This window comes from Peromyscus californicus, unplaced genomic scaffold (assembly GCF_007827085.1).
Source record: "Peromyscus californicus insignis strain IS unplaced genomic scaffold, ASM782708v3 Scaffold_3__1_contigs__length_106647218, whole genome shotgun sequence".
Lineage (NCBI taxonomy): Eukaryota > Metazoa > Chordata > Mammalia > Rodentia > Cricetidae > Peromyscus > Peromyscus californicus.
Window position 1 is genome coordinate 57,944,527 of NW_026294551.1, and position 24,326 is coordinate 57,968,852.

General features: G+C 50.4%; 2 protein-coding genes across 6 annotated transcripts in view; one reads left to right on the plus strand and one right to left on the minus strand.

The window, feature by feature from the left end:
* The window catches only part of Arhgap44 (Rho GTPase activating protein 44), a 174,120-nt gene extending 171,058 nt beyond the window's left edge, over window positions 1–3,062 (plus strand). For 4 of the 5 annotated variants that reach the window (XM_052756922.1, XM_052756925.1, XM_052756923.1 and 1 more), the window contains one exon: window positions 1,619–3,062. In XM_052756922.1, coding sequence (XP_052612882.1) covers window positions 1,619–1,758 — 140 coding nt within the window. In that variant the 3' untranslated portion in view covers window positions 1,759–3,062. The remainder of the gene's footprint in view (window positions 1–1,618) is intronic. The other variant, XM_052756924.1, reaches the window with a different exon arrangement.
* Elac2 (elaC ribonuclease Z 2) lies at window positions 3,031–24,320 on the minus strand. The gene is made up of 24 exons (XM_052756921.1): window positions 24,028–24,320; window positions 23,568–23,618; window positions 23,355–23,425; window positions 22,563–22,627; window positions 21,543–21,600; window positions 20,064–20,132; window positions 18,741–18,875; window positions 16,850–16,908; window positions 16,187–16,245; window positions 16,038–16,110; window positions 15,400–15,512; window positions 14,007–14,102; window positions 12,985–13,123; window positions 12,811–12,896; window positions 10,972–11,090; window positions 9,881–9,977; window positions 7,307–7,445; window positions 7,025–7,063; window positions 6,790–6,899; window positions 5,873–5,972; window positions 5,671–5,791; window positions 5,329–5,407; window positions 4,645–4,789; window positions 3,031–4,104 (listed from the first exon to the last, which is right to left on the minus strand). Exons 1-24 carry the CDS (start codon window positions 24,252–24,254, stop codon window positions 3,871–3,873), a joined length of 2,484 nt encoding a protein of 827 aa, XP_052612881.1. The 5' UTR covers window positions 24,255–24,320; the 3' UTR covers window positions 3,031–3,870.
* Between the last annotated feature and the right edge of the window lie 6 nt (window positions 24,321–24,326).

Genomic DNA, 24,326 nt, shown 5'->3' on the forward strand with positions numbered 1-24,326 from the left:
CCACCCAAGTCACCATCTTAGCAGATCCCCTTGCCTCAAGTTAACAGTTTACGTAGAGAACAGGCCTGCTCTTAGATCTTCTCAAGTTTTTGTGGCTGAGTGTTCCCTGACCCCTTTGCTGAGGGACATGTCCCCAAGAACACTCACCAGGTGCAGTGTGGCACAGGGCCGCAGGCTCGAACCAGCTGATCTAAGTGCCACTGTCAGCACTAAGGCAAAGCCTGGACGGTCCACAGGGAGCACTTCTGTGCTAACAGCAGCTGCCAGATCCTCTGTCCGACCCTGGACAAGGTTTTGGGGACATTTTATCATTCCCTTTCATCAAGAATAAGTATTCAAACCTAAAAATCAGGCAAGAGCAGGAATGAAGCCCAGAGGAATGAGAGGATTTTGTCCTGCTGACTAACAGCGAGGTAGCTGGTACTCACAGGTCTGAGGGAAACAGTCAAAGCTTCCCTGAGGGTGCTCCCCTAAGCCCTGCCCTCTTGCTGAGTGACCTTTCTTGCTCAGACTCCTTTGAGGGAACCACCAAGGTACGGTTGAGACAGTCCTGTGCTAGCTAGGCATTGTCTGAATTTCATGTTTACGCTCCTCAATGCCCATGCTCCGATCTGACAGTCTGCATCCAGAGAGCCTGCGCACGGTCCTGATAGACCCTACCCCTGCTGCCAGCAGCCTGCCTCACGTGCAGGAGAGTCAGCCTTTAGCATCCTGTGGGATCTGTCACACGCTGCAGGGGGACACTTAGTGCTGGCTGGGCCAAGCTTCAGACCCCAGATCTGCTCCCCCATTGTGCAACCAGACAGGCAACAATGGGCAGAGTAGGGGTGGCCCAGTGCTTGTGTGTCTGTAAAACGTCTTTGAGGACAGTGTCCAAGTGTAATGCCTGTATGGTACTTATTCTCGACGTGTTTTATTTAAAAAACCAACAAAACCAAAGCACACCTTCTGAGTGGCCCAGGCTGAGCCCCTGACAGGTTAGTGTACTGTCAGCTGGCATGCTGTTGCCAGCTCAGTACAAGTCCAGAACTAGGTGGGCAGGGGGAATGCTAGAACTCAGAGGGGAGAGCCTTAGTGGCTGAGGCTCCAGGACCACTCCCAGTGTGGTATCCAAGGGTCTGAGTACCCAGCTGACGGCCCCATGAGGTTGTTTTATCTTTGCTCACTCCCAGATGTCCAGACACTGAGCCTTGTAACTTCTGGTACATTCATCCTCCCTGCCCTTGCCAGAATGACCTTCCAGTGCTCCTTGAGAAAGTGAGTCAGAACAGGGGCTGGGGGTGGGGTGGATCCAGCATCCTAAGGAAGATTCTGAGCTGCTGACACACAGCAGTTTCGAAGTGAGGATAGTGACTGTCTCTGCAGACTGATTTCCCAGATGGTACTGAGGCCTGCCTGGGAGCACCCTGCTTATCAGGGACCTGGGTGCAGAGAGGCTGAAAGACTGGAACAGAGCCTTGTCCTCTAGGCAGGTTTCCAGGTGGAAGCAGATCAGACCCAGCCACACCCTGATTCTGCAGTACCCAACTTCTAATGAGCTAGCCTGAGCAGAGCCAGGCCGCCCTGCTTCCTATGCTGTTTGCAATTGGTCCCCTGTCACACCCTCCTCTCTCTGCAGATCTTGTCCACTTTGATGTCCCCTCCATCCACATAGAGCTGGGGTCAACGCTCCGCCTGAGCCCCCTGGAACACGCACGGCGGCACTCGGTGACTGACAAGAGAGACTCGGAAGAGGAGTCTGAGAGTACAGCTCTTTGATGTGGCCCACCCTGACACGTGTACATACATCCATGGGCCCCCAGACACCGCCCAGAGCAGCGCCCCTCGCCTGCCAAGGATTTCCCATCAGCCCTTTGCTATCATGTCCAACACCAGGGTGGAGATGGGCAGAGGAAAAGAGCTCTCCCATCCATGTGGCGAGTGTTGGCGGTGCAGATTATGTTTGTTCGTTTGGGGTGAGGATTCCAGCCTTTTGTTTGACCTTTGCCTTTTGACTTTGTGCCTATTTTGATCCATCTTTGGCCTCTATGGCAAGCAGCATCCACCTCTCCATTCAAGGGCTTGCCAGGATAGCCTTTGCAGGGTGAGGGTTCAAGAGAGGGTCCAGTGACTGCCTTGACTGGGACATCAGGTCCTCCAGCACTACCATAAGGACCAGAGGGGAAGCAGGACAGGTGGAGAGACTTCCACAGGGCAAGAGAAGTCCTGAGCACTGTCTGTCCTCTGCCTGCTGCCAGGGTCCTGGCCAACCAGAAAGACCTTTCAGGCTACCCTTAATCACAGCTCCAAATTTAAACAGCTTAACACATCTACTTCTGACAGCTTTATTTCCCCCACATTGATGAAAGGCTCCCTTTACTCCATATTGGCATTTCTGAATTGAGGATTTGAACACAGACCCTATGTGGGTCTCCATGTTCTCCACACACATTAGGTGTCTGAGAGCGACTTTCCCATCCAGGCACCCAGCTTAGTAGGTATGTGGGGCCTGGCACTCCTCTTCTGGAGGTTGCAGCTGACTAGCAATAATTCTGTTCCCCAGAGCAGGGAGAGGGAGTGATACTGGCCACCCGGCCCACAGTGTGGACTGCTTTGCACACCAGCAGACCCTGCTCATCCTTCTCACCACGCCCCATCCAGCCCTTGGGCAGGGGCACAGGGAGCCTGTTCACACTTCGGGGTTAAGGAAATAAAACAGATCTGGGCCATGCATGCAAAGTCCAAGTTTAAAGTTTGATCCTTTGAAAATAGATATACCTATACATGATATATTTGTATATACGAAATCTATATTTGTTTAATTTGAGCCATTCAATCGAAACCAATGTACAGGTGTACAATGAAAACTTCTAAAGGCTTAGTTATTTTTCCCAGCAGTGTAAACTCACCCTTCTCTGAGAGTGGGATCTGCAGACTTTTGACGTTACAGCTTTGCTCACTTCCTGGCAAGGGCGGTCCAATCCCCAATTTGTAACGGAGCCTGGGGGTTGAAGGTTATCTTTAAATACATGTACAAATTGTTGTCAAGAGTAATGTTATTAAAATAGATTTATTATCCCTGAGCTTGGCACATGGTCTTGTTTCAGTAAAGGCGTCTGGACAGTTACAGCAAGCATCCTGTGCTGCCTCAGGAGAAGTCCGAAGACGGCCACCAGGGAAGGCCAAGTGCTTGCTGTCTCACCCCCGAGTGTCTAAAGTGCTTTCCGCGTTCTCCTGGGTAGGGAGAATACAGAAACGTTAGAGTTGACTTGGAACATCCTTCCGAGTTTCAGTCACTAACCTCTTTTCAGATCCAACAGGGCATCTAGGCCAAGGTGACGTTTCTTCATACTTGAATAGTGATTTTTGTTCTCATCATGGAGCAAGAGAGCAGGCTCCACAGATGCTTGTGGCCACTGGAGCATGCAGGGCACACTAGGTACCCCAGCCATAGAAGACCCCCACACTGAAGCAGTACCACGATGAAGCCAAAGAACTCAGGATTCCAAACTGGAGCTTTATTGAGTCTGAGTCCTTGGAAATACTATTCTTGGAGCCTGGGACACATAACCAATTTCACCTGTACCATAGCTTGAATCTGGCATGCAGAGGGAACCCCTGTGCTAGAGAGTGAGGGCAGACACCTCATTTCCATGACTTCTTTCAAGACTGGCTTGCTGTCTTCCACTGCGTGGCCTCCTGTCCTGCCACTGTGTTCTCCGGGCACGGGAGGCACCCCTCAGCCATGGCCATAGAGGACTGTGCACTGATTCCAGGCTGCCCGCTGGCTAGACCATGTGCACTGGCTCCTGCCAGCATGAGAGTGAGAGAAGATGTGGCTTCCACACAGGGGCGAGGAACACAGCCTTTAGTCCAGGATGGCTAGGACCTTCACTGGGTTCTGACCTTCTTGCTCTGTGGGCTGTGTGGCTCCTCTGTGAAGGCCCGCTTCTGCTGGGGTTCTGTGTCCTCCCGGCTGTCCGCCTGCTGGGCCAGGAGGGCCGCTCGCACCAGTCGAAGCTCCCGCTTCTCCCTACGCTCTACCATCTCTTCAATGTCATCTGCAAACAAGGCCTTCAGTGGCGGAATCAGCCTGGGTACTGTCGGGAAGTCTCCAAAGCAGACCTGGAAGGACAGACAGAATAGGGGCACTGAGAGGGGCAAAATCTCTCCCACCTTGCATACCCTCAGGCCAAGAGTGCTATTCAGCTGGGAACAAGTACTATGAAGAAAGGGCAATCCCCACTCCTGGGTGAGAGGAGGAGACCAAAGGGAAAGATAGCACATGGTCTAGACCTTTCCATCAAGCTGCGAACATGCAGAGCTGGCTCATGTCCACTCCTTCATTTGGTGAGGTGAAAGGGGCAGGGGCAGGCCCGCTCTGCTACTCTGGGAGACAGGCGCCTGCCCCACAGGTTGGTGCCAAGGCTGCAGTGGGAATGGCCCAGGCCTGGGAGAGGTTCTGGAATCTCCAGGGACCCTGAGGGCAGGAAGACCCTTCAGGAGCAGACCCTGTCTTCAGTCTGATTTTGGTTACACCTGGCTAGTGACAGAGAAAGCTGCTTTCTTTGGTGGCCCTAGTCTATAAAAGGAGAAGTGAACAAGCGTCACTCTCCTATCTGGCCCTGCCCCTCAGAGCCCTCAGGGTCCACGAGGCATACAGACCTTCATGTGGTCAAAGGCGATGCCAACTTTCTCATTGAAGTCAGGGCTGAAGAGGGGGATCTTGGCGTAACGCTGGCTGAAGTGGTTCAGCATGATGAAGTCGGCATTCATCCGCATCCCCACATGAATAGCTTGGGAGGTGGTGCTGTAGCAAAGAAGAAAGCCAGGGATGCTGAGCCTTGGAGCAGCAGTCCACAAGCCCATCTGTCCCTGCTGAGGGCACCAAGGAATGCTGGAAGGAGTCTTCAGAAGGCTGTTTAGCCAGCAGAGATGCTCCTGAGAGCCAGAGCCTGCCCACACTTCCTGAGGAAGGCCTTGCAGTGGGTGCTGGCTGTCAGTTTGTCAGAATAACACCTGAGAAGACCCCCAGGCACCTAGGAAGGTCAGTCTTAAAACACCCTGTATTCAGTCATGACACCACCTTCCCTTGAAGTGACAGTTTATTCCAGTTGGCTTGTTCTTTTCAAACCCCATGGCTCACCATAGAACCCTGCCTGGGGTATATGCAAGAATAGAGGCAGAGTGCTATGTGGGAGCTAATGTGGGTTCAGGAAGTTCCATAAGCCTAGAAGAAAGCCAGTCAGTCCCACCTGGCTGTGGGCACTACCTCTCTGGGGATGAGCAGAAGGCTGCTTCTCTTTCACTTGACAAAAGAGGGTGATGAGGACTAAATGGCATTGCTACCTGTGTGTCTTTTCCACCGCTTCCTCTTCCAAGCCATCCTCCAGAGTGGCTTCATGTATCAGGAGGTTGGCATCTTTCCCTGAACAGAAAGGTGGGCATCAAGGAGGAGTTTGGATGAGTAGCATATACCCCTGGCATCCACAGATGTATTCTGACCAAATACTCAGCACCCTTGGTCCCATGACTTGTCTGCTCCTCAGGACAACAGCCAAGGAACTAACTGGATGAGAACAGTCTACTGTCTGTTGGCATCAGCTACACACCCACCTGCATGTACCTTGCACATGCCACATCCCATGCATCTCTCAAAGAACCTGGGTGAAGCCTGCTCCCCTCACTTACCCATCTGGACCAGAGCCTCACAGGGCATGGTGTCCCCCGAGTAGACCACTTTCCAGCCAGACGAGTGGACCAACGCACAGCCAAAAGCATGTTTGCAGTGCCGGACCAGGCACGTCTGAAACTGAGGCAGTAGAGGTGGAGAGCTCAGGCCCCAGTCCCCACCCTGCCTGTCCTCTGTGGGGCTTGTATGAGGGGCACTTACTTCTTCTAAGTCACATGTTTCCAACAGCAAACTGATCAGCCTTTCAACTGGGGGACTGGAGACCTCTGCCCCTTTCTGAAGGCATTTGGCAGGAATCATACTATGAGAAGACAAAGCATTTGACAATGAAAATGTTTTTTCAAAAAGCCATTTAACACCTGCAATCACACTTCTGCTCTTTGGATGCAGAACTTCAGTGGTTTTGAGAATCATGACTTCTGTCACAGTAATGAAGAAAGGAAAACTGATCTAAGCCACACACCCAGCCTATCCAGTTCACAGCAAGAAACTTAATAGGTAGTGCAGGTCGTGCGCAGCATCTGGCCAGGGTGAGGCTGGGTCATCCCTGCCATGCACCACCTGGCTTAGACACCTCTGGGCTAGCAGCTGTTTAGGAACTTGACTCTGGGGTACAGAGCTGCAGCGAGAACTGGGATACTTGGAGAGCATGCTCCAAGGGAAGGCTTGCCAAGACTTCAGCTGCCACCCAGTCAGCTGGAGCACTGGAAGCGGGCAGTAGTGGAAGGCAACAGCCTGGAGTCTGATGCACAGGATTGTGGGGGATATTTGTACAGAGTATGGAAAGGTATTGCTGTGATTGGTGTAATAAAAAGCTGATCGGCCAATAGCTAGGCAGGAGGTCTAGGCGGGACTTCAGGGCAAAGAGAGAACTCTAAGAAGAAGAAGGCGGAGTCGCCAACCAGATGCAGAGGAAGCGGCATGGGCAGTATGGAGAGATGAAGTAACGAGCCACGTGACAGAATGTAGATTAAAATAAATGGGTTTGTTTAAGTTATAAGAGCTAGTGGGACAAGCCTAAGCTAAGGCCAAGCTTTCATAATTAATGTAAGTCTCCATGTCGTTATTTGGGAGCTGGCTGGTGGGACAGAGAGAGACCCATTATATAGGGTGCTCACCTGATGTGGTGCAGGATCTCCTGGCACTGGTTGTGATACTGTTGCAGCCAGGCCCTGAGCTGGATAGGGGCCACTACCAGCAAAGGCTGGAAGGGTTTTCCCAGAGACTCCTGAAAGAAGATTCCAGTGCAGAGCCAATAAGGGGACTTCCCAGGAAAAATGGTTTGGACTCAGCGGCAGGTACAGCTAACAATGAAGCAGCCAATTACCAATGTCAGTGAGGTGCCTCACTTACCAGTGCATGCTCTCTCTGCAGCAAAATATTCAGCAAGCCCTGGGGAGGAGAGCACGTGTGATGAGCCAGGCCCAGCTGTCATCCACAGGTTAGAGTCCTGCCCACAAGTGTTTCCTAGCTCACTGACCCATCCCCAGGCGGGGTGGCACATGCTAACCAATGACTGAAATGTTACAGGCAGGAAAACAAGTCAAAAGTTTGGTACTAGAGGGAACGAAGCCCAAGCCCAGACTAAAGGAGCCAGCACCTCCCACATGCTGACCTCTGGGGTCCCACGCTCACCGTGTGGTGGTCTGCATGCAGGTGGGACACAAACACAGCAGCGAGGTTGCACAGGACTGTGTCTATTTGCTGTCCATAATGACGGCACAGCTGCCCAAAGGTGCCTTCTCCACAATCCAGCAGCACAGACTTGTCAGGGCTATGGAAGACAGTCACCAACAGGAAAGGCTTAGTCTAGATTCTCCAGAATGGCATCGCTGCGGCAGAGACAGACCAGGCAGCAGCTGTCGACATCCCCACCCCTGCCTTCCACAACCACATCCCCCTGTCCTTTGTGGAGCTCATATGAAAGTCAACTAATTAAGCCACACAGGTCATTCTAGACCAGTCTATCTTCTCTATATGAAAGAAAGATCCAAAGAACCCTGAAGCCTTTAAGGCCATATATCAACACAATGCTTGTGGCAAAAACAGAAAAAGGAAAAGCAGACTTAGGCCTGGGAGTCAGCCCTCACAGCCCCTGTGCCTCCCCTGAATGGACTACACTCTGCTCAGAGTACCAGAGACAGCATTACGTCATAGAAGATGACTCCCAGTTCCCTGTCCAAGTGGCCCTGGTTTTCTTGTCCCATGTCCTCAAATAGTCTTGAGACAGTATGGGCTGCATGAACCTTCTCTGGAGAGGTGGCTGCTGGGTAGGTCTCAGGTCTGAGTTCAGTGCACCAATGCAGAGGCTTCACTCTCAGGTAGACAGATGGAGGTACCCCATCAGCTTCTTCCTCTCTCAAGGAAGCCACAAGATTGGAAGGGCCACACTTATCCAAAGACACCTCATTCTAAAGACAGTGACTTCTAGGGGAGAGTCTAAATGATTAAAAGCTGACCCTGTTCATATCAACAAGGGTGACAGTCTGAATTTAGGGATCAGAAACCAGAAGTCTTCAAGAGAGGCCAGGCAACTCTAACCTACTTTCCTACATTTCTCACTCATGAAGAAAACATGCCTAGATTTGAAAACATTTGACTTCAGGTATGCCTGGGCACTGCAGCGCACACTGTCTGATCTCAGGTATATCTGGGCACTGCAGCGCACACTGTCTGACCTCAGGTATATCTGGGCACTGCAGTGCACACTGTCTGACCTCAGGTATATCTGGGCACTGCAGTGCACACTGTCTGACCTCAGGTATATCTGGACACTGCAGCGCACACTGTCTGACCTCAGGTATATCTGGACACTGCAGTGCACACTGTCTGACCTCATGTATATCTGGACACTGCAGTGCACACTGTCTGATCTCAGGTATATCTGGACACTGGAGCGCACACTGTCTGACCTCAGGTATATCTGGGCACTGCAGTGCACACTGTCTGACCTCAGGTGCACCTGGACACTGCAGTGCACACTATCTGACCTCAGGTATATCTGGACACTGCAGCGCACACTGTCAGACCTCAGGTATATCTGGACACTGCAGCGCACACTGTCTGACCTCAGGTATATCTGGGCACTGTAGTGCACACTGTCTGACCTCAGGTATATTTGGGCACTGCAGCGCACACTGTCTTACCTCAGGTACATCTGGGCACTGCAGCGCACACTGTCTGATCTCAGGTATATCTGGGCACTGCAGCGCACACTGTCTGACCTCAGGTATATCTGGACACTGCAGTGCACACTGTCTTACCTCAGGTATATCTGGGCACTGCAGCGCACACTGTCTGACCTCAGGTGCACCTGGGTACTGGAGTGCACAGTCTGACCTCAGGTGCACCTGGACACTGCAGTGCACACTGTCTGACCTCAGGTGCACCTAGACACTGCAGTGCACACTGTCTGACCTCAGGTGCACCTGGACACTGCAGTGCACACTTGCAGCATTACTTGGTTGGTTGTTCATCACTAGCACTCATAATAATGAGCTCTAAGAACTAACCCAGCACTTCACCAGATGCTTCCTTGACAAACATGTCTGCAGAGCAGAGTGCTCATGAACACCTCACAGTGACTCTGACATATATCTGCAGATAAATGAACCTAAGCAAACCCAGAAATCAACCAGAAAAAAACCAAGCAGAACTCAATAATGGGCTGAATATAAACAAATGTGAAAGACCCCCCAAAGCTTTGAAAAGCACCAGCAAGAAGTTGAGGGAAATACGGGTACTGGTTTAGACACCAGCTCAAGGCCTGGACATGCAGTTCAGACTGCAGAACTGAAGCAACCTCTTTCAATATGTCATTAGTCACCTGCCCTTCACAGGCTTACTGTGTAAGCTCACTGGGACACCCCGCAGCAATGTGTACAGCATAAAGAGGTTTCAGCTTTTTTCCCAAAGCCATGAGGGGATGGATCTGCATGTTTCCCAGAAGTAAATAAGTAGATACAGTATGCCCAGCTCAGGAGGCAGATAAAGGAGGGCTGCCAGAGTTCCAAGATAGCTGGGTCGACACAGGGAGTTCCAGGCCAGCCGGGGCCATATAGCAAGACGCTATCTCAACAATACATTCTAAATAAAGTAAAACACAGCAAAGTCTACCACTTCTGCTCCAGGACGATCAGCCTGTGGAATGGAGAGGACTGTTTAGCAGAAAACTCTAGTGGATGGCAGCTTCTGGGGCAAACACAGTACCTTAAGTTGATGAGTGTGGAACTGACATTTCGGATCTTCATTGGGATGGCAGACCCCGTACCCAGGAAGACAACTTCAGGATACTGACTTCTTTTCTCTGTGGAAAATACAAATGAACTTGAGCCAGCATTCTGTCATGTGGTGGGCAAGCAATTTAGTCCAATCCACCTTTCCGGAGGGGTGCTGGGGAAATGTGTTTCTTTTTCAATATGAGGCCTGCAGGCTGTCAAGGAAGAAAAGCATCTAGATGATAGTAATTATTTAGGCCTTTCTTTAAAACAAAACAAAAAACAAACAAACAAAAAACCACTAAATGACATAGAAGGTTTCCTTAACTCCAAATCACCACTTCCTCCATGCAGGGGGCACCTCCACCTTACACCAAGACCGCATACTTCGTGTGCGTGTGTACGCGCGCATGCGAGTGCGCACCTCACATATTCTGCACAGAAACGCAGGGCTAGCCCTCAGCCTCACCTGAGTGGCCATGAACTAACACACCAGGGCAGCAACTTCATCAGAAAGGATGAAGCAACTCCCAGGAGGCAGTTCTTCTCAGACACACATGGGAAGAAGGATGGCTGACCTAGCGCTGACTTCAGAAAAGCAAGGGTGGAAAAAGGCCACCTGGCTAGATTAAAACCCACCCCCTTCTACTCCAGCATCCTCTTTATTGCTAACTGAAAACTAAGAAAACCCCGAAAGTGCAGAGGTCACAAAATTCTCCAATTGCTTTCCCTGATGGAGCAATAAAACTGGTTACGTGGCCAGCATCTTCCATGGTCCTTCTTAGCCAACCAGGAGATTACCAACACCAACCATGGCCAGGGACAATCAACAAGGTCTCACAGGTGTTCCCCAAACCATTTTCCTACAAGTGGACCTTCAAGAACGCCCAGACACTGCCACTAAACATGAAGTTTACTGGGGCACATGTACTAAGATCCTTAACACCTCCCTCAACCTTCCGTTGTAACACAGAGAACCCTGAATTAAATAATCAGGTTGCAATTTGTATAATGCTCTGCTCAAGACTGCAAGCTTCAGGCAGGCAATGCTTAGGAGAGAGGCTGCCCAGGGCTTTGGCTCACCTTCTGGGGCTGGGCTTTCCTGCATGCCCTTCTTATACTCCTGCACGCTCTCCTGGAAATTGGGGAGCTCCAAGGCTTCGGCTACGAATTCATCAGTATTGCAGGTGAGTGTGGTATCCCTGCAGAGGAAAATCACTTGAGTGACCCAAGGGGCCTGCACATCCTCCTGGCAAATGCTGGCTTGGATCTTCAGAACACGAGCTCCTGGATGACTCTGGGGGAGGTTATGGGGAATGGCAGCCTTGCTGGAGAAGTACATCTCTGGAGGTGAGCTGTGGGAGTTTATAGCCTTGACCCTCTTCCAGTTCACTCTCTTTGCTGTGTTTGTGGCTGGGGTTCTGATCTCTAAGCTTTCTGCCACACTACACTTTCCACTTGCTGCCCACCCCACTCCCATCCCCCGACCATGATGAACTCTTATCCCCCTGGAATCACAAGTCAAAATAAACTTTTTTTCCAAGTTATCTTGGTCCTGGTGTTTTATCACAGCAATAGAAAAGTGATCAGTACAGAACGAGAACACTCCTATAGTAATGACCTAGGCACTTCGAGTCTCTGGAACCTTCCTCAACTAAATAAGGTGAATGACTCCTGAACAACCCCGGCTCTCTGCAACCTCTCCAGCCTCAAGCCTGACAACCAGGCCTTCCTGGTGCTTGGGCAAGATGAATCTTTCTTCATGGTGCTGTTGTCCCTGCTTCACCACATCCCCTATCCAAACAAGGTGTGAAATTACATGTCTCCACATATGAGCCAATGCCCTCTAGGAGGACCACAGAGCCCTAGCTGAGAAGCAAGGTTCCAGCAAGCACCTCTCAATTTAAAGTGAGCAGGCACACAGCTAGCAACTGAGAACCTTGATCTGCAGAACCCAAACTGGTATCAGCTCTGGAGTGGAGCCAGAGAGCCTACACCCTCAGCAAGCCCCAGTCAATGCTGATATTGCTGGTCTCCTACACTCAGCACCAATACAGGGAGGGCTGCTTCCCTGGGCTAGCTGAGCAGGAAAGTCCCCCAAAGCTTATAAAGCAGCCCCAAGTCAACCTCTCCAGATCAACTCAGTGGGTCTGGGTCCTCAGAATGATGTTTTCACTTGCACAAGGGCTGAGGAAGGTATGTAGCAATGCCCATGGCCCAAGGCCTACCACCAGAGCAGTGATTATTCAACCACGACAGCACACAGTGACATGTGCTATACCATGATCTATTCTACCAATGATGCTAGGAGTTCAGGAAACATTAAGACCCCACACTCATACCCCACCAAGAAGACAAGCCATCATGGAGTCAGCAAACACTGCTCACTTGCCTGGGAGTGAATATGCAAGGGCCTTTCCAGGTAGCAGTGTATAGTCATTGTGCCTAAAGAAGTCACACACTGTGACCCCATTACCACATTTAGAAATTACCTTCAGGAAGCAAGTTCCAATCAAAGACATATATATGCAAGACATTTACTATTGCACTAAAACAAGGGGAAAATGTCCAAGATGAGTAAAACATTACTATCAGAAATACCATTGAAGACCTTTTCACTGGGGCCAGGAACAGTGGCACAGATTTCTAATCCCAGCCTTGGGAGGCAGAGGCCAGAAGATCTCTGAGTTTGAGGCCAGTCTGGTCAACATAGCAAGTTGGGACAGTAAGAGCTACAGAGTGAGACCTTGTCTCACTAAACACCCTGTTACTGGAGCTGGGCTCTCCTACTGCTGCACAGGTGAGGACTGAGGCAGAAACCACAGGGCTGGAAGTGCTTCCAGAACACCGCTACTGACCATTTTCAGAAAACGCTCCCAACCCCTGGCCTAGATGTCCCCATGGGCTCAGAACTGCACACACCTCTGCCACTCTCTCTTGGGGCGCAGCTGATACTTGAGGAGGCATTCACCCCGAACTGTGGGCATGCTGAGGGCAGAACCTTCCTCCTAGAAGAAAGAGACAAGAACACACTTCCTGGTGAGAAGGCAGAGGTGAGGGATCCCCTGGCCAGGACAGATGTGGGACATTAGCTACCTTACTATAGAAGCTGGTGAGCTGGGGGAAGATGTTAGGGTGGATGAGGTTGAGCTGGGTTTGAATCTTGTGGCTGCGAAGGTTGTGGATCGATGAGCAATTCTCGTTCAGAATCAGGTGCTGGGTGTCAGGCCCGAACCTGAGAAGAGACAGTCCATCGTTAACAGTGCCTGTCAGGGAGTCACCCCACCTCAGGGAAAGGACAGCAGACACAGATTAATGTGGATGGACATGTTCAGAGTTATGTCATTTGCCCCAAACAATGACTACCCAGACAGACATAATCCTGCTGCTTCTGTATCAGAGCCCAGGCTTTTGTTCCTCCTGTGGCTCCCTGTGGAATATACAGGGAAGAACAGTGGGAAAACTAGGAAAGCGTAGGACCTTCACGTACGGACATGAAAACATTACCAAGTACAGGTATGAAAACAGGCTAAGAGGACAACAGACAACTCGGGTTCTGACTCAGACTCACAAGGAACAAAAGACAGAGCTTAAGACCCAGAACTGCTCAGGGCAGAGAGGACAGGGAGATGTGTCATCACGCGGATGGCAGGGCGGCTGAGGAGCCACTCGAGGTCACCAAACACCCATGCTCAAACCCTCTTCTCCTGGTGCTGCTCGCTAGTGCAGGATTATTACATAATGGTGGACCTTCTCCTCACAGGCCTGTTCAAGAACAAGCCAGAGCAGCTGAAGTCACACATAGGTGTGCAGTGAGATACTGAAGAAGCTATTCCTTTACGTCTGCCAGGCTCTCCTCTGCACTGACTGAGCAGAAGGTAAAAGGATATGACCAGGAGCCATGGACAGGAGGGAAGTGGGGCATTGCGCCACCTAGTGACGATGATTCAACACAGCCCCTCCTACAGAGGGACCCACTCAGAGTTCACAAGAATTCCAGAGACAATTCAGGCAGGCTCAGGTGAGAGCAGGCAGTGAGCAGAGCAGTACTTAGTGGAACACACATCCAAACACCACCCACAAGAATTGCCTTCTGTGGCCTGGACTGGTCTCCATACCTCTCCATCCACTGCTGGTACCTGCTGTCAGTGAGTACAGGTTCTGGGGCAATATGGACCACCAGGGCCACGGGGGCATCGGCCTCTCCCTGGTACCTGGGCAGAAGGAAGAATGGGGTTTCCTTTAGAAAGAGAGACAACCTCAGGACATACATGAAAGGGAATTGATTGCACAGCCATGAATCAGAATTCTCAGTGCTGTCATGGGTATTACCTCTCGCTCAAGCATGGTCTACTAACCTGGTGACACTTCCTTTTAGTTCAGTGGCTGTTTTCACCACCACCATCACCCCTACACACACACACACACACACACACACACACACACACACACACACACACACACACAATCTCACACAGGCACAGAGCTCTCAAGTTCCTCTGGCTTGCCATAGGCTCTGTTGCTCGAAACCTGATTAGGATAGTCCTGTGTCCAGGGCACTGAACCCACAAAGAACTAAGTGGCCTAGTGGAGAACTCCGACACTACTGTGGAAAAGCACAGGAGCCAAAGGATTTGTTGTAAGTAGAATAAAACAGCACGTGAAAGACAAGTGAACACAGACAAGCCACTAAGGAGGGGAAGTTGAAAACAGACATGAGGCTTAAGGCTTCTTCTACCTAAGGTGGTGGTTTGCACCATACTCAGCACTAAGGAGGCTAAGGCAGGACCACATGACCAGGGCCAGCTGAGCCTACACGGTGATATCTTGTCTCAAAAAGACCAAGGGCTGGAGATGAAGCTCAGGGGTAGGGCACTTGCCAAGTGTGTTCAAGGCTGAGCCCAAGCACCAGAAAGACACGGTGGAAGGATTTCTACCCAGGACGGAAACTGCAGAACTGGCTGTTTTCCAGTGGACATAACACTTGGGCCGGACAGATGTTTCCATGCTGAGACTGTCCCTAGCACAATCTAGGTCACAGGGTCTTCAACACTCTGTCCTACCTCATTAGTCTCAGCACAGATGAGCGAAGAAAACTCATACAGGAAGAAATAGGTCAAATGATTTACTTGCCTGCATATTCATTCTGGAATTTATTCTAGATTTAGATGTCTTTTTCTTGCTCCTGTGTGTTCCTCTCTCTCTCTCTCTCTCTCTCTCTCTCTCTCTCTCTCTCTCTCTCTCTGAGTTGTAGTTGATTTGGTCTAGTCCTCAATGGCTTGTGGTTGTCAGCTGTTCTCAAGTTTCATTCCAAAGACCACTAACTACAAACACTACCCAACTCTTGACAATAGGATCAAGACACACCTTGAACCCGAAGTCCAGGCCTTCCCAGAGACACAGTGTATCTCAAGGACAGGATCCGTCTTTGGAACATGGATGTCTGTGCTGGGCTAGGTGTGCCAACAGTGATGGCTCTCACTTCTCCCACTCAAAGTCCCTCATCATTACCTTTTAAAGGTGTCATTCTCACAGATGGGCTGGATGAATCCTTCATCAGGACATTCTACCACGATAAATGCAGGACCAGGGTCTGGGGGTGTGCAAAGCTCTTCAGGAGCGATCTAGAGCATTAGACAGGTCACTGATTGGAGCAGAGTGCTCTTCCGGAGTCTTAGCTCAGCCACAACCAAATGTCCTTCAAGGCAATGCCACCATTACACAACCCACATTTAATACAGAGCACAAGCCCAATCTGAGTAGTTGCCACCCACCTTTTCCTGCTCTGTTGGTTCATACTGCAGCAGATAGATACTAGTTTATGGAGACATTTCCTGAGTTCTGCTATGAGACTTGCTAGCAAGTCCATCCTTGCAGGCAGGCACTGCTCCACACGCAGGCACAAAGGAAGGCCCTTACACACACAAAGGCCCACCAGGTGTGAGCAGACAAGATACAGGCATGCCTGGCAGAGCACTACAGGGGGACATCACTGGGTACATCATGCAGCCAAGAGAAGGCAATCCCAAGCTGTCCCACACATCCTTCAGAATGGCTGTAAGCTTAAGGCAGACAGTGGCTCTGCCCAGTGTTCCAGGACTGCTAAATCCCACCAGCAACTGCTAAATCCCAGAAGCCAGGAGTCTCACCTCCCTTCCTCCGTAGGTGACACTCTTCCCATCCTTGACAGCAGCAATGATGGGGGCAATGGCGGCCGTCCCACTGAAAGAGGCAAGCACTCTGAGACACCTGTTTTTAACACGGACCCACCATGAGTTCCCAAGGAGCTGACACTCACACAGGAAGGCCCAGCTCCTTCGCTTTAAGCACCAGGAAGTTTCCTTTCTTCAAGTGAAGCTGTGACAAAGAGAATGCAGACAGAATTTCAGATGCTGGTGAGTCAGCTGTCTTTACAGCAGTGCGTCTCCTTTTCCTGACTGCCTCACCCTTCAGGGACATGCAGTGGGTAGACACAGTCTACACGAGAGTTTACTTTCAAAGGTTCTAGAGTTAAAGCTGGATGAACGACGACACAGTGCTCACTCCCACCATGGCCCTGCTGTGAACTTAATCAAGTGTCCCAGTTAACAACAGGCCCTCAGGAGGACTGCAGGGCGCCTGGGCTGCTTCATTCCTTAGTCTCACATCAGGGTGTCTACAGGGCAGTGGCCAGTCAGACTGCTGCACACCCCCATCCATTGCAGTGACACTGGATGATGCCAACAGAGTGCATCTCCAAATACTGGACAGTATAGTGCTTCAGCTTTTACGGGACAGATGACGGAACAGGTGCCCACAGAGCACAGGTGCCCCAGGAGCCACCTGCAAATGACAGCACAGGTGACCCAGGAGCCACCTGCAGATGACTGCACAGGCAGATGGCAACAGAAGGTCCCAGCACACACCACCTCCTGGCCACAAGCCACATGCCCACTCACTACCCACTTTTGCCAAGACTTACCTTGCAGACAAAAGCTACCACTAAGGAAGGGTCCCTGCCACCTGCTTTCCTGTTGACACCTGAGGAAAAGCACATTTAACCAGGTGAACGTGAAGGCTGCATATGCTTGTCAAATTACTATCCCTTAGTTCTCCTTCAGTACATTAAAAGGCCATCACTGACCCCATCCTGAAGTGGAAGGACGACCCTGTCATTCACTACACACCTCTTTGTCCTTCTTACATCAACAATAAGTGAACAGAAAATGATTTTGGATCACCCTGCCTCAGCCTCCCAAGTAGCTGTGGTTACAGCCATGCCCCACCAGCCTGGGCTACAGAGCGAGATCCAGGACAAGCTTCAAAGCTACACAGAGAAACCCTGTCTCGGGGGAAAAAAAAAATCTAGTCCAGGGAGAGAACGCTTGCCTAACAGGCTCAAGGTTATGGGCTCATCTCCAGTACAGTGGGGGGAGAGGAAGGAAGAGAAAGTGAGGAAGGAAACTCCAGCAGAAAACTCATAATGGCAAGTAAAACTTTTTATACTTGTCCCATTTGGTGTAATATTTGGGAGCAGGACAAAATAAGTTGTAATGTTTAATTTTTACTTATTTGTTTCTTTATGAGGGTAGGGCAGGTGTAAGTATGTGGGGGGGGGGGGGTGACACTGTGCTTATGTGGAGGTCAGAAGACAACTTGCCAAAGTTAGTTCTCTCCTTCTACCATGTGGGCTGTGGGAATCAAACTCAGCTCTTCAGACTTGGCAGCAAGTGTCTACCCATTAAGCCATCCTGCCAGCTCTCACTGTAATGTTTTATAAACAAGTACATAAACATGAAAAAGGAGACAAGAGCTAGAGGCCTGAAGGAAATGTGTGGGCTTTGATCCTCTCTGCTTTCCATGTAAGAGAAGCTGGTCAAGGTCTGCCTTCTTGGTCACCAGACAGATGCAGTGAGACCAGCAGGAGCTGACCCCACTGTACCCAACAGAAGAGCAGACTCTGAATGCTCAGCTCCTCAGACAGGCAGAGCAGGTCTTGGACAGCTGTCTTCTAAGGGAGGCCGGCCCTCTCGCTGACGCGCCTGCTGTGTGAGCATGGCAACCACTCTCTGTACTGTAGTTCCTTCAACGAGAAAAACAAAAGCCCCCACAGCCAAGAGCGTGCCAGGCCCTGTTCCTCTGGGAACATGTGTCCAGGGCTATCCAACGCTGCCAACTAACCGGACACTCAGACTGTCACCCTCCGTACAACCTTGCTTGACCTCTCTCCCTAGGCCAGGGCTTTACATGACAAAGCATCTACTTGTGCAAACAACTGTTTTACACAGTTGTGAGGATCCATCCCAACGTAGAACATTAAGAGCAAAGAGCTGTCATTTGCAACCCTGGATAGAGGCACAGAAAGACACACACCATATGACCTCACCCGCATGTAGAATCTTAAAAAAAAACCAAACCCATCTCACAGAGAAAGAGGAGAAAGGAGGTTGCCAAAGGGCAGAGGAGGGAGGGGGGGGGCAGAGTGGGGACAGAGAAGAAGCTGATAAAGCAGTGCAAAGTTTCAGGCCACACTATACTGGGACCACCCACAGAAAACAATGTACTGTTCATTTCAAGACTGCTCACATGGATTTGGAAGGTGGCGCGGTGGACAAAGCTTGTCCAGCGTGCATGAGCACTGGGTGACGCCCGGTGGGAGGGAGGGAGGAGGGTCACTTAAATAATACATATCTAATATGCTTAGCATAGCACACAGCTTGGAGATGACAGGTCTGTTAACTAACTTGATTCTTTCTACATAGATCAATATAACGCACTGTACCCCAAAACGTCCACAATTACGGTCCGTCAATTAGAGATGCCCTTCAAAAGGGCGGGTCATTAAGAACCACAAGGCCCACCCCCCAGTTTACCTGCACTGCTGACGTCTGGAAGGTGCTGCCCGTTTTCAGCTGGTGCAGAACCTGATGACGACTGTTCTGGACTGAGCCTGTTGGGAGACCTTTCTGGACTCTGCAATGGCTGTTGCCCGCCACACCTCCGTTCACCTGGGCAGCAGAGGAAGCCATCACATGACACACCTCCCACCACTTCAGCCCAGGTGTTCCCATGCAAGAATTCCCCAATGTCAATCAAACCAGCACTCCTTTCCCTGCAGTAGTAAATAACCACCTACCAGGCCACTGGCCTCTCCCTGGCTCAGGGCCTTGCCCACAGAAGGGATTCAGTAGTATTTGACTCAGAGTTCGAGGCTGTAGATTGGTTCAGTTATCCCTGCACAGGCCCCCGGGATACCCATCACCAAAAGGAGCAGAATTCTGCAGCTATTTAGATATCAAGAACAAGGGGGCAAGGGGCTGCTGATCTAAGAAGCTGGGGCACAGCAGCTGGTGTTAACAGAAACTGCCCTTGCTCCTCCAGGCACTCAATCAGGGCCTGCTGGGCAGAACGGCACAGGTGTCAAGCACAGGAAAACACACGACAGTAAACTACCGCGTGCTCTGGAGGGAAGAAAAGGGTGCTGGGAAGAAACGAGGAAGGGAGAGACTTCCAATGGGGTTGGGAGGGGTGGCCGTGGTAGTCAGGTAGGAGAAGACAGCTGACCTGGAGTGAGGGAAGTGAAGAGAGACCTTAGGCCATCATCCCCTTGCTGCCCTGAAGTACTTGGGCCATTGCTGAAGAAACACACCCTTCCCTCCCATCTTTTACCACGGCCAGCATAAACCTCAGTTCCTCCCCCAGTTCTGCCTCTGTTGCTTCTCTGTCTGCTCTATAGCCCCTCGGCAACTGGCAAGACCATGCCGATTTGCAATGTCAAGGGCATCTCCCTACCACCAGGTAAAAGCTGGCACAAGCTCTTCTGCCTGAGTGATGTGCAGAGCATCCCTGCTCCCAACTCAAAGCTACATCCTTCAGCCCTGGTACCTCACAAGCACGGTTTGAGTTTCTCAGCCCTCAATGCCACTCTTTGAGGTTGCAGTTATTCAAAAGTCTCTAAGAAAGGCACTTAACTGCAACAAACTAATGAATGAACTTGCCAGCCCTAGAGCAGTATCATTACGTTTGTCCAGAAGAGGCTAAGGTCCAACAGGCAGTATCCAACCTTAAACTTCTAATCATGCTCAGAAAACAAACAGGCCTCTCAAACCAAGTCCTCACAGTCTCTCCTCACCCACATTTCCCTTGGGTGGGACCCACAGCCACCTCCTCCAGGGAAATCTGGCTCCCAGACTCACTGTGGATAGGGACCTGGTAAACAGTCATGGTCTCATCCTTGTACTCTGGTGCCGAGTGTGGCCGCACAGCTGCAGGAAAAACACAGGTCAGGAAATCAAGTGCTGTAGTAAAGTCGGAAAAACGAACCTCCGGGGCCTCCACCCCCAGCCACTGACGGCTTCGAGTGTTACTGGGAATATGACAATAAAACCAGGTTTTCTTTAACGATTTTTAGGGGGGGAAAAAGCAAAAAGGGAAGCTGTACTTTCATCAGCCAATTATATGGAACACAGTCAAGGGAAGTCATGCTATGAGCACTCTACAGGATCCAGTAAGAAAAAGTTAAACCAGCCAGCGGTGGTGGCGCACGCCTTTAATCCCAGCACTTGGGAGGCAGAGCCAGGTGGATCTCTGTGAGTTCAAGGCCAGCCTGGGCTACAGAGTGAGCTCCAGGACAGGCACCAGAACTACACAAAGAAACCCTGTCTCAAAATAAACAAAAGAAAAAAGTTAAACCAATATTGTGCTCAAACGCAAGAGATCTGGGTTAACAAGATAACCAGCCAGGAACTCTATCATCTCAACCACGAGAACTACTAAAAAAATTCTGAAAGAAAACTGTCAGTGCACTACAAAAGAGGGATATTGACAGCTAGAGAGGCTCGCTGGCTCCAGGATCCTGACGTATCTGCATTCTGACTTCCCATCAAGAGGTTATGGAGCTCCTTGAAGCACAGCGGGAGTTGAGGCTCGGGTGCAAAGATGGCCACAGACCCTACATACCACTTCCTCCTGCGAGGAATCCAGTGCCCCAAGAACCATCTTGGACTGGGGAAGGAGCCTGGGGCCCGAGTGGAGGTTGTGAGACAAAGAAATGAATGTAGGCATGTAGCAGGTTAAAGCACTCTTGCCTACGAGGCCAGTATTCTCCAGGCATGAAAAGGAGTAAGAGGTAGCCAGTCAGTCAGTGGTGGCGCACGCCTTTAATCCCAGCACTTGGGAGGCAGAGGCAAGCTGATCTCTGTAAATTTGAGGCTAGCCTGGTCTACAGAGCGAGTTCCAGGACAGGCTCCAAAGCTACACAGAGAAACCCTGTCTCAAAACACCAAAAAAAAAAAAAAAAAAGGAGCAAGATGGGCTGGAGCTGGAAAGATGATTCAGCAATTAAGAGCACTAGCTGCCCTTCCTGAAGACCTGGGTTCAATTCTCAAAACACACATGGCAGGTCACAACTGTCTGTTACAGTGAATCTGACACGGATATGTCACACCCTCAGACAGACAAACATGTAGGCATAACACCAATGCACATGAAATAAAAACAAGTAAGTCTTTTAAAAGAATAAGAGAAGGAACAAGAGAAAGAACAAAACCACAGCATGCTGAATAAAGCATGTGATTTTAAGGTTTGCTTTAAACCAGTTCTTGGTGGATGGTAATTGAAAAGCAGGACTCATACAAGAAAAAATATGAGATAACAAGCCACAGTCAACAACATACCCAGGTCTATTCCTTTCAATGGACCAGAAAATATTTTGATTGCTTCTAGATATTTTTCCTAAAAAAAAAAAAAAAATAAGCAAGCAAGAAGTTATGTTTTAAATATAGGACACAGTATTCAAATAAGTACAATATGGACTCATTTTATGTCAACACAAAACTTAGCAAGTACTTTTAAAATTTTTATCTATACAGATACTGTGTATAGATGTCCATTACCATGAGAGGCCGCCGTTTTAGCAACATTAAGAGACCTGCAGTCCTTGCTCTCTCATTAGAGCAGAGATGGGGATGAAACAAATGATAACACAACTCAGCAGCAATTGGGTGCTCCGAAAGAGGAATGAAAAACAAAGGCCCAGGGCTGAAAGCAATGTGTCTGCAGGGACAGGTACAGCTCCAGAGGAAAGCAAGACAGTGGATTAGTGCTGGTCCTTGTGGCTTCAGCTGCCCACACAGGCAGAAATGTAAACAGAGGCCTGGGCCTATGGGACTTGGAGGCCACGCTGTGGAGCATACCACACAAGAGAGCCTAGGGTGGGAAGTGGCACACTGCATGTACGTCTTGCTCTGGCTGCTGTGCAGAGGAGGGATTCCAGAGAAGTGGGAACTGACATGCAAGGCTCCTCCGGTACACAGACAGTGAAAGCTCAAGGAGATGGAGAGAAACATACTGAGACATTTTGTTGGGGACAGAATTAGATGTCTGAAGTTTAGTAAGTAAGAACAAAAGCACTTCCTTGGTACCAGGTATCTAAAGTGATGTGGTACCTATGCCCTACTTCACTCACTCTTAACAACCTTATGGAACGTTCTGGCCACTTTGTAAATTAAGAAGCTGAGGGGCAAAACAGCTCACCCAGGGCCACACGGTTGGTACATCTGCACTATGAGAGGAGACTGTTTACTCCACTACCCGTTATCCCTGAGGACAGAGGGTTACATTACACAGATGAAGATTCTCGTCATTAACACTTTTAAAAGGAGGTGGTTTCGATGGGCGACTCAGAAGAGACTCACCAATTGTGGAGGTCCAGAAAGAACACATTTGGGGAGCCCAGTTTCCTTTAGAGTTAGAATCATTCCTAAAAAGAATGTAAAAAATAAAAAATTAGCCCTCTCAACATATAGGCACTGCCTGGAAGCAGGGGTGGGGGGTGGGGGTGTTGGCCTCTCATTGAAACCAGTTATTTACCCATGTGTCCCTACTCTGGCCTATAAGCAACTATGCAATACATAAAGAGAAAATAATATTAGCAGAGGTACTAGAGACAAGGAATCTTCCCCCACGTGCCTCTAGAATGGGCACAGGTGACTGGAGGGAGGTAGGGAGGCAACTGGCATGAAACAGGGTGGCCATCATCTGAACTGTACAAGTGAAGGGATGCCCCACACCAGTAGCAGCTATGTACATGGCAGGGCATGGGGCATTGGGCATTCCAGTACCTCACTCCTTCCTGTAGCCATACCACTAACCACTAGGCTTTCAAAATCTGGCTGCAACCCAATCTTGACGTTCCCAGTTGCTGGCCGGGAATAATGAGGCGTCCGCATATGGCTGCTGGTGGTTCTCATGATAAGTACCTCTACTCAGATCACCACCGCCACTCTCTAGTTAAATGTGTATGTGGCCCCGCACTGGCACCATGTCGAGACCTGCTTTCCTGACTCTAGCTTTTCACACTTGAGCTGATTAGGCTAGTATACAAGACTTCTAGCTCCCCTGAATGGAGGAAGTTGACAAAGGAGCTGCAAGGCATGTTAAACTCCCAGAGACTTCCCACGAGTCTCTGACTTCCAAAACATACTCACCACACAACCCCCCAACATTTGACCAATGCATTCGAGTCAGAAATATGTTGTCCAAGCGAGCGACTTTCAGTCTAAGAAAAAAAAACCATACATTTCAGCGAGATGAAACACGGCTGACCAAAGACCACTTCTGCTGAGAAGTCTCACTTGCCTCTCACCTCAGCTTTCAAGCCCATAAATCACCTCCACCCCAGAAGCCAGAGGTTGACTCACTTGTGTTCCTGCATAAGTCGCTGGACGCCTTCTCCGCAGTTAAAGAGGTACCTGTGGGAGGAGCGTAGAGTCAGAAAAGTCTATTCTGTAAAATGCTTTATTGTAGATACAACAACGATATAACTACAACCAAGATGACCGTGTTCTGTTATTGGCTGGTATGTTTTGAACCCTCTTTGGAGGAGTGGAGTTCAGCATAGGCTGGTGGGAAGAGACCCCTTTCCCTATCAACTTACCAGACCGGCCTAGCCTACACACTCGCTGTGAGGCCCCTGCTTTCGGATGCTGATGGTATGACATGCCAAAAGCCACCGCCGGCCCAGGCCATGGGAAGTACTGCACTGGTGCCTGAAAACCAAGCGGACTAAGGGAGGTAAGGGACCTACAGGGCTGGGCGAGAGCGAGGCCCCGAGCACGTGGCGGTGCAACCAGACGGGCGGGGCTGTTGGTCCGCACTGACCTGTTGTACTCAGAGAACACGTAGAGAGCGGCGCCCGCATCGCGGCCGCCCGCCGCCACCACCTGCAGGTACACGGTGTTCGGGCTCCCGGGACCCCAGGACGGGCCGCGCTTCTCCCGCGTGCGCAGGTGTCGCAGCGGGTCTTTGGGCGGCCGCGGCCGACGAGCCGAACCCTGCGACATGGTGCGCAGGCCGATGGGACGCAGCAGCGAACGCAGCGCCCACATGCACCCGTCCACACCTGGCTGACAAGTCAGCCAGACCCCTCGCGCCGCCACAAGCACCGCCCCTGCGCCCCA

Bases quoted from the DNA above. Each gene is read 5' to 3' on its own strand.
- Elac2 (XM_052756921.1), bottom strand. From the start codon at position 24,254: ATGTGGGCGCTGCGTTCGCTGCTGCGTCCCATCGGCCTGCGCACCATG. The intron at 23,426-23,567 runs GTGAGTCAACCT...TTTTTTTCTTAG, and splicing joins CGACTTATGCAGGAACACAA to ACTGAAAGTCGCTCGCTTGG. The intron at 5,973-6,789 runs GTGAGCACCCTA...GTCTTCTCATAG, and splicing joins GAGATCCTGCACCACATCAG to TATGATTCCTGCCAAATGCC.